The sequence below is a fragment of the Nycticebus coucang genome, chromosome 11 (assembly GCF_027406575.1).
Source record: "Nycticebus coucang isolate mNycCou1 chromosome 11, mNycCou1.pri, whole genome shotgun sequence".
Classification (NCBI taxonomy): Eukaryota; Metazoa; Chordata; class Mammalia; order Primates; family Lorisidae; genus Nycticebus; species Nycticebus coucang.
Genome location: NC_069790.1, coordinates 37174884 through 37191622, shown reverse-complemented (window position 1 = coordinate 37191622; position 16739 = coordinate 37174884). Strand labels below are relative to the sequence as shown.

At 38.5% G+C, this 16739-nt stretch overlaps 1 protein-coding gene across 1 annotated transcript in view; it reads left to right on the top strand.

The window, feature by feature from the left end:
• The window catches only part of DNAH11 (dynein axonemal heavy chain 11), a 389834-nt gene that overhangs the window by 289644 nt on the left and 83451 nt on the right, over positions 1–16739 (top strand). The window contains exon 65 of the mRNA XM_053553503.1: positions 466–588. Within this exon, the coding sequence (XP_053409478.1) occupies positions 466–588 (123 nt within the window). The remainder of the gene's footprint in view (positions 1–465; positions 589–16739) is intronic.

Genomic DNA, 16739 nt, shown 5'->3' with positions numbered 1-16739 from the left:
GAATTTTTTAGGGAGTAAGACTGAAATAAAATGACAGGTCATCACTTCAAGCGCCTGAACTTAAAAGATTTAAAAACTGAAAGTTTGATAAAAACCAATAAGCAATTAACATAATTTGACTTTTTATTGAAAAAGGTCTTATCAAATGAATTTAAATGTATAAAATTTAGGTTATGCTTACTTCAACCCTGGTTGTTAAAAGCAGCCTAATATACACATGGACTTATTAGTTTAAACTATTGAATTTTACTTGGAAACAGGACTAGAATTTATCTCAAAATCTGATCTTTAATCTCTTCGTAATTTAGTTAAAGGAGAGTACCATGTTATAAAATAGTTTTCTCCAAGTTATTTTATCCCATTCAGAATATCTATATGAAATATAGCTTAATCATATAAATAATTTTGAACATTTTCCCTGTGCTTATTTGTATTTTCTTCCTTTTATTGGGACTGAAACTTAAGGTTTTTAAATACCCTTGAAACTGCTTTGGCCTCTGGTGATGTCATCTTAATTGAAAACCTTGAGGAAACCATCGATCCAGTTCTTGATCCGCTGCTTGGCAGAAACATGATTAAAAAAGGAAAGTAAGTATTCTTGAATTTTTAACATATATTTTGTGCTAAATGAGTTTCGGCAGCAGCATCTATTTTTTAGCCTTATAATCAAGCACAGTCTATTGAAATCTTGTTGGTATTTTTGAGTTTCCATTTCAGGCACCTACACTCAGAAACCAAAGCAGCCTCAACATGATTTCTAGACTATTGGTGCATTTTAGATTTATTTGGTGTATTTAGATTTGTTTTATCCAATTCCTGACTTATAAAACCAAAGAATGCACTGTCACAGATTTTATGACAGAATAGTTGCTCCTTTTAAAATTTATACTGATATTTCTGTAAAATAACTTCAGTAATTCACAGAAAACTTTGAGCATAGTTGCCTATCTCTGTACACTCATATCCCTATTTATGTAATATTTTTTCTTTAACTAAGTTCTAAATACATTCACTACTTTTTAAAATCAGCCCCTCCATAGTTATAGCCTCCACAAAATCATAGATTGATTGTGATAGCTCGATTTTTTTTAGTATACCTAAAACATACATACCCATTCAAAAAAAGGGAGTTCATTAGTGGATCCCTGAGACCTTCCCTTATACCAACAGTGCGGGATTATCAACAGCAGGGAGCCCTTCCTAACCCCACCTTTATGATTGTCCAAGTGGCCACCATTCCCCCTGGGGTACTACACTTTCCAGAACATTCTCAGGGTCATTGAAGCCATTTCTATGGAGTCATAATGTCACTTTTCTATAAATGTATGAAAGATCAGAGGCAGCAATTGTGTCTATAATCAAGACTGGGTGGGCCTGGGAAAGGCAGGCGTTACAAAGACTCCTTATACCTCTTCACTCAACAAGCAACTCTCACCAGACTTAGTTCACTGGATTTCCTCTTGTCTTTGTTTCTTTCTCCATGGAGGTATAATTTCAGAACTTACTTAGCCCTGTTCTTCCTTAACACCAACTCTTTACCTCTAAGATATCTGTTTTCTTTTTACCACCAGGTTATTCTGTCAATTTTAAGTGGAAATAGGCCTGCTGAAGGGTGTCTAACTTCTTCATCTCTAACCAATTAGTATGGTAATTACTTTACAACTCACCAAGTAAATCCACTTAGAGTGACTGACAACTTGTACTTGTTTAATAAACCAAAATTTATCCAGACACACATTTAGAACAATCAAATAAGGCACTTGACAAATCGCAATTCTTAACATAAATATAATTGTAGCTGTGTCTGATGTATTAACAATATAGTGTAAAATCTTGAATGTCACTAAAATGAAATCCTGGTTATTAAGGTTCTGACTCTATTATGAAGACCTAAAATTTTTGTCAGTGAAATGCATATTCTCTGAGCTTTAACTTAGACTTTCAGTAGCACAATTTAGGTGTAAGAAATTTGATGACTCTCATTACATATCTATTTGGATAATCTGAAATTCCCCAGAACTAAAAAATTTGAGTCATGATTTTTTTCCTCAATATGGATATACTTAAGTATCAGTGAGGACTCCAGTGGTCTTTGATTTTAGCAATAAATTTTATATAGAGCCTGAACTCTTTATCACAAAGTATTAGGCCAGAACAATTTATTTCAAATTAATAATACTTACTAATATGTATTCTTCTGTTAGGCCTTATAGAACTCATAATATCATTCTACTATTTTTAAAGGGTCAAGAAAATTTGAAATGATCTATAGGAATATTAAAAATGGTATTGATTTCATACAGTTATTACCTTAGTAATCCTGATTCCTAAATTCTCATGTGTGGGAATAGCTACTTATTTGAGAATGAATTTCAAATCTGTGTCTCCACATCTGTTTTCCATGCAGATGGTTTTTTTTTTTTTTATTGTTGGGGATGCATTGAGGGTACAATAAGCCAGGGTACACTAATTGCAATTGTTAGGCAAAGTCCCTCTTGCAATCATGTCTTGCCCCCATAAAGTGTGACACACACCAAGGCCCCACCCCCCTCCCTCCTTCCCTCTTTCCGCTTCCCTCCCCCATAACCTTAATTGTCATTAATTGTCCTCATATCAAAATTGAGTACATAGGATTCATGCTTCTCCATTCTTGTGATGCTTTACTAAGAAAAATGTCTTCCACGTCCATCCAGGTTAATACGAAGGATGTAAAGTCTCCATTTTTTTTAATGGCTGAGTAGTATTCCATGGTGAACGTATACCACAGCTTGTTAATCCATTCCATGCAGATGTTTTTAGAGGCTCTTTACACAAATAATATAAGCGCTGGTGGAATCTGCATAGATCCTGTCAGTCATTGAGTAAACCTTCTTTGAGCGACTGCTGTATGCAAGTACTAAACTAGCGACTGCCGTTTTAAAGTTTGATAAAGTAAAGTTTGATAAAGTCCCTGAACTAAGGAAGCTACATTTCCTTAGGGGAAGACAGATCTATCAAAAGCAAAGGAGAGCCACTGGTGTGGTAATAGCAGCCTAAGTGGGAGGGAGTTGTCACTTCCACAGTAGAGACTTAAAAAGGCTTTCTGGGAAAAGTTACATTTGATTATATTTATATTTAATGCAAAGATTAAAAGGTAAGTGTGCATTCCCCTGGGAGGTAGAAAAATGAGAGAAGAGAATCCTGGACAAAGAGCCATGATACTGAAACAAAACATGTGGGACAACCCAACAGCTTTAGGAACTGCAAATAGAATCCAAATGGGTGCAGGGTCTATGCTGGGGGGGTGGGAGAGAAGAGAATGGATGTGGACTGGGAGAGATGAGATTGGACAAGAGAGCAGGATCCAGAGCATGGACTCCCTTGGTTGACCCATAGGTTGGCCTTCTCCTATCACTCAAGGGGCCTGTTCCTACCAGTTATACTAGTTGACAATAGCAATTGTTTTTTTTTTATTATTATTGTTAAATCATAGCTGTGTACATTAGTGCAATCAAGGGGTACAATGTGCTGGTTTCATATACAATCTGAAATATTCTCATCAAACTGTTCAACGTAGCCTTCATGGCATTTTCTTAGTTATTGTATATAGACATTTGTATTCTGTCTTTAGTAAGTTTCGCCTGTACCCATTCTAAGATGCACCGTAGGTGTGGCCCCACCTATTACCTTCCCTCCACCTTAACCTCACCCCTCCCTTCCCCTTCCTTGGCCCTTTCCTCATAGTCTTGTGCTATAGTTGGGTTATAGCCTTCATGTGAAAGCTATAATTTAATTAGCAATTGTTTTGACCAAAGTGCCATACCTTCCTGGAGTCTCTGTATTTTCTTTTGAGAATCATGAGCATAAGTCACCTGGGAAGCTAGAATGGAGTCCTAAGCATACCGGAAGTAACGTGATCAGATTTACATTTCTGAAAGATCACACTGTCAGCAGTCTGAAGCCTCAACTGACGGGGCTCAGACCCAGAACCAGAGTCTGGTTTACAATGATCACAGTAATGCAATAAAAACATGATGTGAGCCTTTCAAACTAAGGCAGTGACAGTGGAGATAGAAGAGAGGACAAACCAAAGAGATGGTTAACATCATCAGTTCATGGTTATTACTCAGACATTATTGGTAGGGAATAAGGGTGATTTCTAGTTTTCTGCCACATAAATGATGGTGTGATTTATGGAGAGATGTGTTAGAAGATTAGGAGTAAGTGTAGGGGGAAAGGCGATGATTTCTTTTATTGGATTGAGGTACTTCTATAACACTTGTTCTAAAAAGAGAAGTCTCCAAAGCAGTGGGCGTAAGAGTAGATCTCGGCTGAACGTGTGGACTGAGAACCATCTGCCTAGAGAAGCAGTCGAGCTCCCCCAGTGTGTGTCATTATGTACAGAGGGAGAGGCTACAAGGTCAAAAGAGCAGAGGTATCTTTTCCTCAGAGATGAGAAAGTGGGAACCGAGAAAACTTAATTCCTCCTTAATGCCCTATAACTACGTAAAGTTTATTACATGAAAACCTATTCTTTGCCCAGCTTTTTCAAATAAATAGGCTTTACCATCTTTCAGTAGTGTTCCTTTGAGTGCTACGTTGCCACTCTAACTCTTCCTCCTCCACTTCTTTGATTCAGTTTTTCACCAAACCTTGTTTATTTTCCCATTGGTGTTTTGGAATCTTTCCCATCTCTGCTCTTTTTTTTTTTTTTAATTAAATCATAGCTGTGTACATTCATGCGATCATGGGGCACCATACACTGATTTTATAAACAGTTTGACACATTTTCATCACACTGGTTAACATAGCCTTCCTGGCATTTTCTTAGTTACTGTGTTAAGACATTTATATTCTACATTTACTAAGTTTCACATGTACCCTTGTAATATGCACCATAGGTGTGATCCCACCAATCACTCTCCCTCTGCCCATCCTCCTCCCTCCCTCCACTCCATCTCCCCCTTCCCCATATTCTTAGGTTATAACTGAGTTATAGCTTTCATACGAAAGCCATAAATTAGTTTCATAGTAGGGCTGAGTATATTGGATACATTAAGGATTTTTGAATTTCTGAGGAGTCTGTTGTTATTTCGTCTTTGTCGTTTCTGATTGGTGAGATTAGAGATTTTACTCTTTTTTTCCTGGTTAGGTTAGCCAAATGTTTATCTATTTTATTGACCTTTTCAAAAAACCAACTTTTTGATTTATTGATCTGTTGTATAATTCTTTTGTTTTCACTTTCATTTAATTCTGCTCTAATTTTGGTTATTTCTTTTCTTCTACTGGGTTTGGGGTTGGACTGTTCTTCTTTTTCCAGTTGCTTGAGATGTCCCATTAAGTTGTTAATTTCCTCTCTTTCCATTCTCTTGAGGAAGGCTTGCAGTGCTATAAATTTCCATCTTAGGATTGCCTTTGCGATATCCCAGAGGTTCTGATAATTTGTGTCTTCATTGTCATTTTGTTCAAAAAATTTGGCAATTTTTTTTCTTAATCTCATCTATGACCCAGCTATCATTCAGCATAAGGTTTTTTAACTTCCATGTTTTTATATGAGTATGCAGATTCCTGTTATTACTGAGTTCAACTTTTATTCAATGGTGGTCTGAGAAGATGCAAGGAATAATTTCTATTCCTTTAAATTTACTGAGGTTAGACTTGTGACCTAAGATGTGATCAATTTTGAAGTATGTTCCATGGGCTGATGAGAAGTATGTGTATTCAGTTTTGTTTTGGGATGAAATGTTCTGTAGATGTCTGCTAAATCCAAATGTTGGATGGTTAGGTTTAAATCTAAAATTTCTTTGCTCAGCTTCTTATTGGAGGATCTATCCAACACTGCCAAAGGAGTGTTGAAATCTCTGACTATTATGGAGCTGGATGAAATCAAGTTGCTCATGTCAGAGTTTCTCTTATGAATTGAGGTGCATTCTGGTTGGGGGCATAAATATTAATAATTGAAATCTCATCATATTGAGTATTACCCTTAACAAATATGAAGTGACCATTCTTATCCTTCCTTACTTTTGTTGGTTTAAAGCCTATTGTGTCTGCAAATAGAATTGCAACACCTGCTTTTTTCTGATTACCATTTGCCTAAAATATGGACGACCATCCTTTCACCCTGAGTCTATATTTATCATTTAAATTAAGATGTGATTCTTGTATGCAACAAATATCAGGCCTGAGTTTTTGTATCCAGTCAGCCAACCTGTGCCTCTTTAGAGGACAGTTTAAGCCATTCTCATTAATGGAGAATATTGATAAGTCTGGTAAAATTTTGGATATCAAGTTTTTCGAAAATCCAGTGGACATTTTTAATTCTTTCACCACTGTGGAAGTTGGAGTATTGTCTAAAGTTTCTGAATGAGTTTACTTTTGTGGTAGAGGATTGGGCTGGTCATTATGGAGGATAGGTCTGAGAATATCCTGAAGAGCTGGTTTGGTTATAGCAAATTTCTTCAACATATGAATGTCATTAAAGTATTTAATTTCTCCATCATAAATGAAACTCAGTTTAGCTGGATACAGGATCCAGGGTTGAAAGTTATTTTGTTTTAGGAGATTAAAAGTTGATGACCAACCTGTTCTGGCTTGAAAAGTTTCAGCAGAGAGATCTGCAGTCATTCTAATATTCTTCCCTTTGTAGGTAATGGATTTCTTACATCTGGCTGCTTTCAGAATTTTCTCCTTCGTATTAACTTTAGTGAAATTGATTATGATGTGTCTGGGGGATGTCTTATTTGGGTTGAGTCGTGCTGGGGTTCTGAAACTGTCTGCTGTCTGAATTTCAGAATCTCTTGGCATGTCTGGAAAATTATCTTTCATAATTTCATGGAGAAGGGCTTCTGTTCCTTTGAAGCCACTTCATCACTTTCAGGGATTCCAATGAGGCAGATATTAGCCTTCTTTGAATTATCCCAGAGCTCCCTGAGAGAATGATCCATTTTTGCTCTCCATTTCACTTCCTCTTTGAGAGTTTGGGAGTGTTCAAAAGCTTTGTCTTCAATGTCAGAAATCCTTTCTTCTGCTTGCTCGACTCTGTTACTGAGGGATTCTACTGTATTTTTCAGATCTTTGAGGGCTGCAAATTCTTGCTTCAGTGCGTCAAAATCTCTGATGGTTTTGTCTTTAAATTCTTGAGACAACTTTTGAATTTCTCCTCGAATTTCTATTTCCGACTTTTGAATTGCTCCTTGAATTTCTAATTCCAAATTTTCCTCCATTCCCTTAATCTTGTTTGCAATCCAAATTCTGAATTCAATTTCTGACATCTCGGTCAGCTGTTTATGAATGGGATCTTCAGTTACATCTGCCACATCTTTCCTTGGGGGTGGGGGGTTGATCTATTCTGGTTATTCATGTTATCAGAGTTTTTCCGCTGATTTGCCCCATGATTATTTTACACCGTTTGACTTTTCCCCTGGAGCTTTGTCGAGGACCTGTACAGTGCTACGGCCTGAGAAACTGGGGACCTGTTTGGTGTGGTGGGGCTAAGTGGCTCTGTCTTGTTTTCAGCTGGTCTTTGTCTGACCCTAGTGAAACAGTTACTCTGGGTTGAAGTCTCAGCTGTGGATCAATACCAGCAATTAAGTCACCCCGCCCCTCATCTGTGCTCTTTGTATGCACTCCTTCCAGTTCCTCATGCTGACTGAAGTTCCTCATCCTTTCTCTGCTCACTCTTCTCCAACCCAGACAGCGACTACAATCTCCTTCTCCAGGAGCCATTGAGAATTCTCAACTCGGCACCCATAACACAGTGGTTACCAATGCTGGTGGGTTCGAGCCCAGCCTGGGCCACCTAAACAACAATGACAACTGCAACAAGAAAATAGCTTAATTTTTTTTACTTTATACATATCCTTAATTGATGACAAGTTTTTTATGGGTAAGAATCATATATTATATCCCTTGTAAAAGATAGTTAACCAAGATAAAAACAGGTTAATAAAAACATAGACTTTTATTTTTTGTACTATGGCAGATTAGATAAATGAATACTGGAAAAACAACTAAATGTTTCAGTTAAAATGTTAAAAATATCTTTTGAAATGTATCAACTGAGTTGACAAAAAAAGAAAATGTAATTCAAGAAACTTGGAGAGAAGCTGATTTTCTTCCTGAAAGTACTTGCTGAAATCTGATGACCTTGGGTTCTATTTTGATGGATACACAAAGCTTGGACAAGCCTAGGGCCTCTTCAGTGTACACTGAGAGATTCCTATATATAGCTAGAGGATACACCTTTAAGGGTAAATGTGTTGAAAATTAATAAGCAAAATCCAGTTATGTGCCAAGGAAACTTTTCTTTTTCTGTGTTGGCACCAGAAAGAGGCAGAAAGGTATCCTCTAAGAATTCCAACCACAAACCATTCCTCGCCTGAGTGTAGAGGATAAATTTTTATTATTTATACCCCCCGAAAAACCTCATATCAGTAACATATTTTAAAATGACTTTGTGTTGATCATATTCCAATGAATTTGGCAGAAGCAAATAAAAATCTTGTCTGGAATAATCATAAATCCAGACCTTACAGGATTGCCAAAGATAGAATTCCAGAAAAAATAAGCTCACAGGCAAAAATCACAAAGGAAGCAAGAGCATGAGCAAGAGCCAATAGAATAGAATCTTTCCTCATTGCTGCTTTTTTTTTTTTTTTTTTACTTTTTTGCAGTTTTTGGCCAAGGCCAGGTTTGAACCCACCACCTCTGGTATATGGGGCTGGTGCCCTTCTCCTTGAGCCACAGGCGCTGCCCCTTATATGTCTTTTATTGTTAATAAGAATATGCTTATTAGTCACTGTCCCCCTTGCATGAATTGTTTGTTGTTTACCTTTGCTCATTTTTTTCTGTTTCTCATCACTTTCCTTAATTCCTTAATCTTTTGTACTTTTTTATCATTTTCAAGCATTATTTCTTTAAACATGTATCTTTCCATCACTTCCATAAGATTGGGCATGGGAAGAAAGATGACGACAATGTTCAACCCACTGTCTTGAACCAGGTATATGTACATTTTCAAGAGAGGCTTTTAGGACTGTAAGGTGGGGCTTATACACTAGGTTCTTGTCAGAAAAGAGAGTTGAAACAGAATAAGGTGCAACTCAGGTCAGAGCTTAGGCTACTATATTATAGTTTAGGGGTTTTAGGTAAGTTGTTTAGCCTGTTTTTTGAGTGTAAAGGCTGTTTGTTTGTTTATGAGACAGGGCCTATGCCTCACCTGGGTGTAGTAGATCCGTCATAGCTCACTGGAACCCTGCACTCCTGGGCTCAAGGCATCCTCCACCCTCAGCCTCCCAAATAACTGGGACTACAGGTGGAAGCCACCATACCTAGCTAATTTTTTTTAGTTTTTGTAGAGACAGGGCTTCTCTGTGTTCAAGGCTTGTCTTGAACTCCTGGCCTCAAGCAATCCTCCTGCTTCAACTTCTCTAAGTGCTGGGATTACAGGCCTGAGCCACTGTACCTGGCCATGTGTTTGTTTTCTTGTCTGATAAGGAAAGAAATACAAAGAACCCAGTGCATATTGGTATTCAATATATATTATATCCCTTGAATAACTAGCTAATAATAGGTATGAAATGTAGGTGATTGGAAATATGGCCCAGACACAAAGCCAGAACCCTGAGGAAAAGCATACTTTGGGGAAGTGTGAGCAGACCAGAAAGCAGAGAAGCAATGAACATTGTACTTAATTTCTCTATTCTCTTATTTCTATGTGACATTATCTGTGTGATTTTGAATATATTTCCCTTTTGTTGTATAGACAAGTTAGCATTGAAAACAAGAAAGAGAAAGGAAAACAGCCCATAGGGATTGTGGAGCTGGTGCTTTCACCCAGAATGGTTTTATTCAGCCATATCCTCAAATGTAGGTGGGATGACTTTCATGCTCCTACGAGAAAGTCATGTTCCTTAGAAAGTTTCAGCCATTAATAGTGTTTTTGTTTATTTTAGCTCTGTTTGCTTTTGGAGCCTTTTTATAAAAGAGTATTAGTTTATTCTTCCTAGTAATGAATGTCTGAGAAATACTTGTGATAGATATAGCATAGTCCAAAAGTTGAAGTTCATTAATAATTGGAATGTTGTGGAGTATGTAGTAATGAATACTAATTACTCCTTTCACGTCTGACAGCTCCCTGTAGACCAATACATCAGGCCAGACTTTAATTTGGTTCGAGTAATGGTTTCATCAATAAAACATTAAATCTGTGTTTGAGAAGATATACCGTTGAACCTGACCCACGGAGTGGGTACCACTGTCATAAAATGGCCCTTGGCTGACAATAGCTGGGTAATTACAAATAATTAAATCCACCAAACTCTGGACAATCCTAATTTTAAATAAAATATATCTTATTGTATCAATTGACAGAAAACATATCTGGAAAGATTTATCAACGTATAATTTTTCAAAAGCAATTTTACTGGCTTACATATTACAGAAGTTGCTGATCTGTGAGGCACCTTCATAAAATTATATCTCTTTAATCCTTCAAATCCCACCAAATATTGAAATAATTTTTCAACTTTAATCTTAGGTGAAGTAACTTTACTGCAAAATGCATTTCAGCTTGTTTCTGAGCATATAAATTTTTTTTTATACTTCATTCTGTTTTTGCTTTTCATACAATTATTCCTTTAACAATAGTCTTTAAGTAGCATGCCCAAGAAAATAACTTAAAATTGGCTAATAGAAATGTTAATTATGATATAAATTTTTATTTTTATAGAAAAAATATAGTGGGAGAGAGGCAGCATTTATAGATATTTATTCTATAATGACTAGGTTTCCTGAAAGTTATGCTAAGATTAATAAGAATTGCTTTCAGCTAGCAAGTTTTTTGTTTTGTTTTGTTTTGTTTTTTTGAGACAGCCTCACTTTGTCACCTTTGGTAGAGTGCCGTGGCATCATAGCTCACAGCAACCTCAAACTCTCGGGCTTAAGCAATTCTTTTGTCTCCCAAGTAGCTGAGACTACAGGCACCCACTACAACGCTCAGCTATTTTTAGAAATGAGGTCTTGCTCTGGCTCAGTCTGGTCTCGAACTCATGAGCTCAAGCAATCCACCTGCCTTGGCCTCCCAGAGTGCTAAGATTATAGGTGTGAGCCACCACACCCAGTAAGTTTTTAGTTTATTAAGCATTATTATGTTACTATTCCTGGAGGTGATGTCATACAATTATATTGTAGTTGTTTATAGAGCTATTTGAATAATGTTTTAAGTGAGATTTAAGATTGAATTGTGTTAAATCAAATCCCACACTGTAGTAGAATATACTCTCTTGAGCTGGAAACTTAAAGATTTTAAATAAACTCCAGAGTTATATAGTTCTCTCATTTTGTTCCTTGTGGGTAAGAATAGGTTTGTTTTCAAGTTCATTTGAGACTTCTTATAACAGAATTCGGCATTCAGGTCTCTCCTAACTTCTAAATTCAAAAGAAAGTTTAATTGCCAATGAAACCTCTGACAGCTCTTCCGTTCCTAAATCCAAAGGTTTCTTTCCTTTTTTAATAGTGTAATATTCAGAGTCTACAGATAGTGCATTCTCATAGTCATCTTAGTGATGGCTGTTTAAATTTATCTGAAAGTAATAGCAGCCAGGGCCTCAGATAAAGAATGTTCAGATTCTTTTCTTTAAACGGAACCAAAATTTTCTTATCTTTGATGCCATATTATAATACTTAAATATAGATTTGTGAAAGTGTGTGTGTGTGTGTGTGTGTGTGTGTGTGTGTGTAACAAAAGGGAAATAATTTGGGATGATACTCTTTTCTTTTTTTTTTTTTTGTAGAGACAGAGTCTCACTTTATGGCCCTCGGTAGAGTGCCGTGGCCTCAACAGCTCACAGCAACCTCCTGGGCTTAAGCTCTCTTGCCTCAGCCTCCCGAGTAGCTGGGACTACAGGCGCCTGCCACAACGCCCGGCTATTTTTTTTTTTTTGGTTGCAGTTCAGCCGGGGCCGGATTTGAACCCGCCACCGTCGGTATATAGGGCCGGCGCCTTACCGACTGAGCCACAGGCGCCGCCCGGGATGATACTCTTTTCTAACTTTCTTTTTTGTTTTTTCCTCTGCTCCTGGATACCTGAAACATCAATTTTTTAAAAAATCCTAATTGAAGTTTGCTTTTATCTTAAAAGGACATGTGGGTTATATTAATTGTATGAAGCAGCAAGACAATGCACTCATTTCTATTCAGGACTTTCTTTCTTTCCTTTCCTTGAACATCTTGCCAGCTGTGTGGCTTTTAGCCAAAACCTTTCTTCAGGAAATGGGTTTGACCAACTTGCACAGCCCTTCCTGCTGGGGTTGCCAAGTAACAACTCCCCTCTTGCTGTTTGCTACACCTGATCTTCTAGGCTGTATTCTCGGCTGTAACTGTTGGACCTCACAAATCTGATCTAGAAGCTTTTAATTTTAAACAGCAGGATGTACAGTAAGGCTTTTAGATGTCCATTGAAAAGTTTATTTATTCTAGCATCACAAGAATGGAGAAGCATGAATCCTATGTACTCAATCTTGATATGAGGACAATTAATGACAATTAAGGTTATGGGGGGGGGAAGCAGAAAGAGAGAGGGAGGGAGTGGGGTGGGGCCTTAGTGTGTGTCACACTTTATGGGGGCAAGACATGATTGCAAGAGGGACTTTACCTAACAATTGCAATCAGTGTAACTGGCTTATTGTACCCTCAATGAATCCCCAACAATAAAAAAAAAAAGAAAAAAAAAAAAAGAAAAGTTTATTTATTCTCCTCAGTGTATTTTTCTGCCAACTAGTGGAGCTATGTTATTTAGTTATTTTAATACCCACCTACTATCTCTTTACCTTGAAAAAATGACTCTAAGGAAGCCTCCAGAACAGAATTCTTCCATTCAGAGAACTTGGGAGCTATCTGAATTATCCATCTTCTCATGATGAACTATCAGTATAATAATAGAATACCTTGGGAAATTTTTCTCCAAACAGCAAATTTTGCAAATCTTTTTTAAAAGACGTAAAAAGGGGGCCAGGCAGTCACTCAGGACTGGAATCCTAGCCCTTTTGGAGGCCAAGATAAGTGGATTGCTTGAGGTCAGGAGTTCAGTCCAGCTTGAGCAAGAGCAAGAGCAAGACCGGACTCTACTCTAGAAAAAACTAGCCAGGCGTGGTGGCGCATGTTGTAGTCCCAGCTACTTGGGAGACTGAGGCAAGAAGATCTCTTGAAACCAGGAGTTTGTGGTTGCTGTAATTTACAGTGATGCCATGGCACTCTACCCAGGGTGACAGAATGAGATACTGTCTCAAAAATATATAGATATACTACTGCAGCTATTTCTAGAAGACTATGGTCTGCTGCAGTAGCCCTTATTCTAAACTAAGTATGTTGCTTTCTGTATTTGGTTTAGATGGTGATAAAAAATGGCAGTAATATTTGTTCAGGTACCCAAGATATCTAATTGCTAAAGAAATGCATTTAGGTTTTTATAATTCAAGACTGATGGCATTTTCAACAGTAATTACACTATAACTTGGAACAGTTTCTTTTTTTTTCAACATTAAATAATATTTAATCACTTCCTTTTTTATCCCTTTTCAATACTTTAATTAAATAGAATGTCTCTGTTAGTGCCAGTAGTGTTTGTTTTTTTGTTTGTTTTTAGAAACAGGACTTCCTTTTTTTCTATCCCTTTTCAATACTTTAATTACACCAAATAGGATGTCTCTGTTAGTGCTAGTAGTGTTTGTATTTGTTTTTGTTTTTAGAGACGAGATAAGATCTTGCTCTGTTGCCTAGGCAGGAGTGCAGTGATCTGATCATAGCTCATGTCCCCTCACACTCCTGTTCAAGTGATCTTCCTACCTTAGCCTCCCACATAGCTGGGATTGCATGTGTATGCCACCATGCTCAGCTAATTTTTTAAAGATTTGTTTTGTAAGATGGGTGTGGTGGCTCATGCCTATAATCCTAGAACTCTGGGAGGCCTAGGCAGGTGGATCACCTGAGCTTAGGTTTGAGACCATCTTAAGCAAGAGTGAGACTCTGTCTCTAAAAATAGCTGGGCATTGTGGCAGGTGCCTATAGTCCCAGCTACTTGGGAGGCTGAGGCAAGAGGGTCACGTAAGCCCAAGACTTCAAGGTTGCTGTGAGCTCTGACCCCATGGCACTCTACCCAGGGTGACAGAGTGAGACTCTGTCTTAAAAAAAAAAAAGAAAGAAAGAAAGAAAAGAAAAAGATTTTTTTTGCAAGATGGGGTCTCACTATGTTGCCCAGGCTGACCTTGAATCCCTAGCCTCAAGCTACCCTCCTGCCTCAGCCTCCCAAAGTGCTGGGAGCTTGCATGAGCCACCACAATTGGCTGCTAATATTTCTTTAATACTCCTCTAATACCAGTAAAACCCATCAGAAAAAAAAGAAGTTGTAAATAAATAATATTAGAAATAAAAATGGAGGAGGAGGCGGAGCAAGATGGCAGCCGAGTAACAGCTTCCTTGCATCTGGGCACCGTGAGTCTGGGGAGATAGGACACCAGGCATCTCTGGCTGGTGGGATCTGCCTATCATCACCCCTGAGAGGATACAGGGAGTCAGCGAGAGACTTCTGGACCCCAAGAGGAGGACTAAAACAGTGGAAAACCGGCAAGTGGTGGCGTGTGTTCAATCCGTCTAAACCCGCCACAACTGTAAGTTCAGTAGCAGTGAGACTGCATACCAGAAAGGCCTTACCTGTGAACTGTTTTAGTGTCTTAGGACTTGGCACTCAGCTGAACTGCCTTGCGGAGAGCCTGAGCGGGAGTGCGGAGAACTTTGGCCGTTGTCTAGGGCCCCAGTCTGAGCCGCTGAGCCAGACGGAGCTAATAGTGTTTGGCTCTGGGTCACAGGCAGCCATTGTGAGCGATCGGCCCCGGCAAGCTCCGCCCTCAGGGTTGCAGAGCTAGATTTGGGTGGGAGCTGGTAACCCAGTGACCAAGTAGCCTAAGGGCGGGGTCTGAGCCGCCTTGCAGCCCTAACCCTCGGGGGCAGAGGGAGACCAGTTTTGGCACACAGGGTAAGTGGATAGCCACTTCAGCAGTGATTCCAGCGACAAGCACTTCCCTGGGAAAGCTTCTGCTCAGCCAGTGAACAAGTTCAAAGTGCCTTTTAAGTGGGCTGAAGAGAGATTTAGGGTGTCTACCTGCTGGGGTTTGAGAAACTAGCAGCCTCCAGTCATATCAGAACTGTGATTAACATCTCATACCCCAGAAGACCACATGTTGCCCAGACAATACTCAATAACATATACATATTGCTTTGTTTTTGGTTGTGTTTTTTTTTTTTTGGTTTGGTTGTTTTTTTTGTTTATTTTGATATTGTTGATGTTGTTTTGTTTTTTAAGTTCAACCTTTTCCATACAGATCCTTTTTCTTTCTCAATTTTTCTAGTTTAATTATAATTTCCCATTGCTGCCTATTTCAATAAATAGAACTTCATTTTTGTTAGTGTTTCTACCGCTATTATTTGGTTTTCCACCCAATTTTATCCTGTAAAGTTTTCTGTTTGCTTGTTTTGGTTTGATTTATAGCATTTTTGTCTTTCCTCTCTACTTGGTGGAGGTGGGGTACTGTGTCTGATCAGGTTAGCAAAGAGCTGCTGACCTCAACGGAACGACCCAACTGGGCACCCCCAGAAGGTGGTTTTTTATTAAGGTTGTATCAAAGTACCCTACTGTACACCTATATTGCTCTGTCTCCCTCTTTCTGTGCCTCTCTTCTTTTTGTCAATATTCCTTTTACCCACCCCCTCTCCTTTCTCTATTTTTTTTTTTTTTTTTTGTAGAGACAGAGTCTCACTGTACCGCCCTCGGTAGAGTGCCGTGGCGTCACACGGCTCACAGCAACCTCCAACTCCTGGGCTTACGCGATTCTCTTGCCTTAGCTTCCCGAGTAGCTGGGACTACAGGCGCCCGCCACAACGCCCAGCTATTTTTTTGTTGCAGTTTAGCCGGGGCCGGGTTTGAACTCGCCACCCTCGGCATATGGGGCTTAACACTTGGTCCTCCTTTCTTTCATCCCTTTTTTGCTCTTCAACCTTCTCACCCTTCTGGTCCTGTAACCCTTAGTCCACAGGCACGAGAACTTAAAGAGCAAGAGGAAGTGAAAGGAAAATTAGGGCAAGGAAACAGATAAAAGAAAACCACTCATGAGGAAGAATCAGCAGAAAACTCCAGGCAACATGAAGAACCAGTCCAGAACAACCCCGCGAAGGGACCATGAGGTAGCTACTGCAGAAGATTCCACCTATAAAGAAATGTTAGGAATGACAGAAAGTGAATTTAGAATACACATGTTGAAAACAATGAAAGAAATGATGGAAACAATGAAGGAAACTGCTAATAAAGTGGAAAATAACCAAACGGAAATCCAAAAACAGAATCAAAGAAGAGATGAATGATATGAAGAATATAAAAAGGATATGGCAGAGCTGAAGGAAATGAAACAGTCAATTAGGGAACTTAAAGATGCAATGGAAAGTATCAGCAACAGGTTAGACCATGCAGAAGAAAGAATTTCAGAGGTAGAAGACAAAGTTCTTGAGATAACTCAGATAGTAAAAGAGGCAGAAAAGAAGAGAGAGAAAGCAGAACGTTCACTGTCAGAATTATGGGACTTTATGAAGCGTTCCAACATACGACTTATAGGAATTCCAGAACGGGAAGAATGCCCCAGAGGAATAGAAGCCATACTAGAGAATATTATAAAAGAAAATTTCCCAAATATCACCAAAGATTCTGACACACT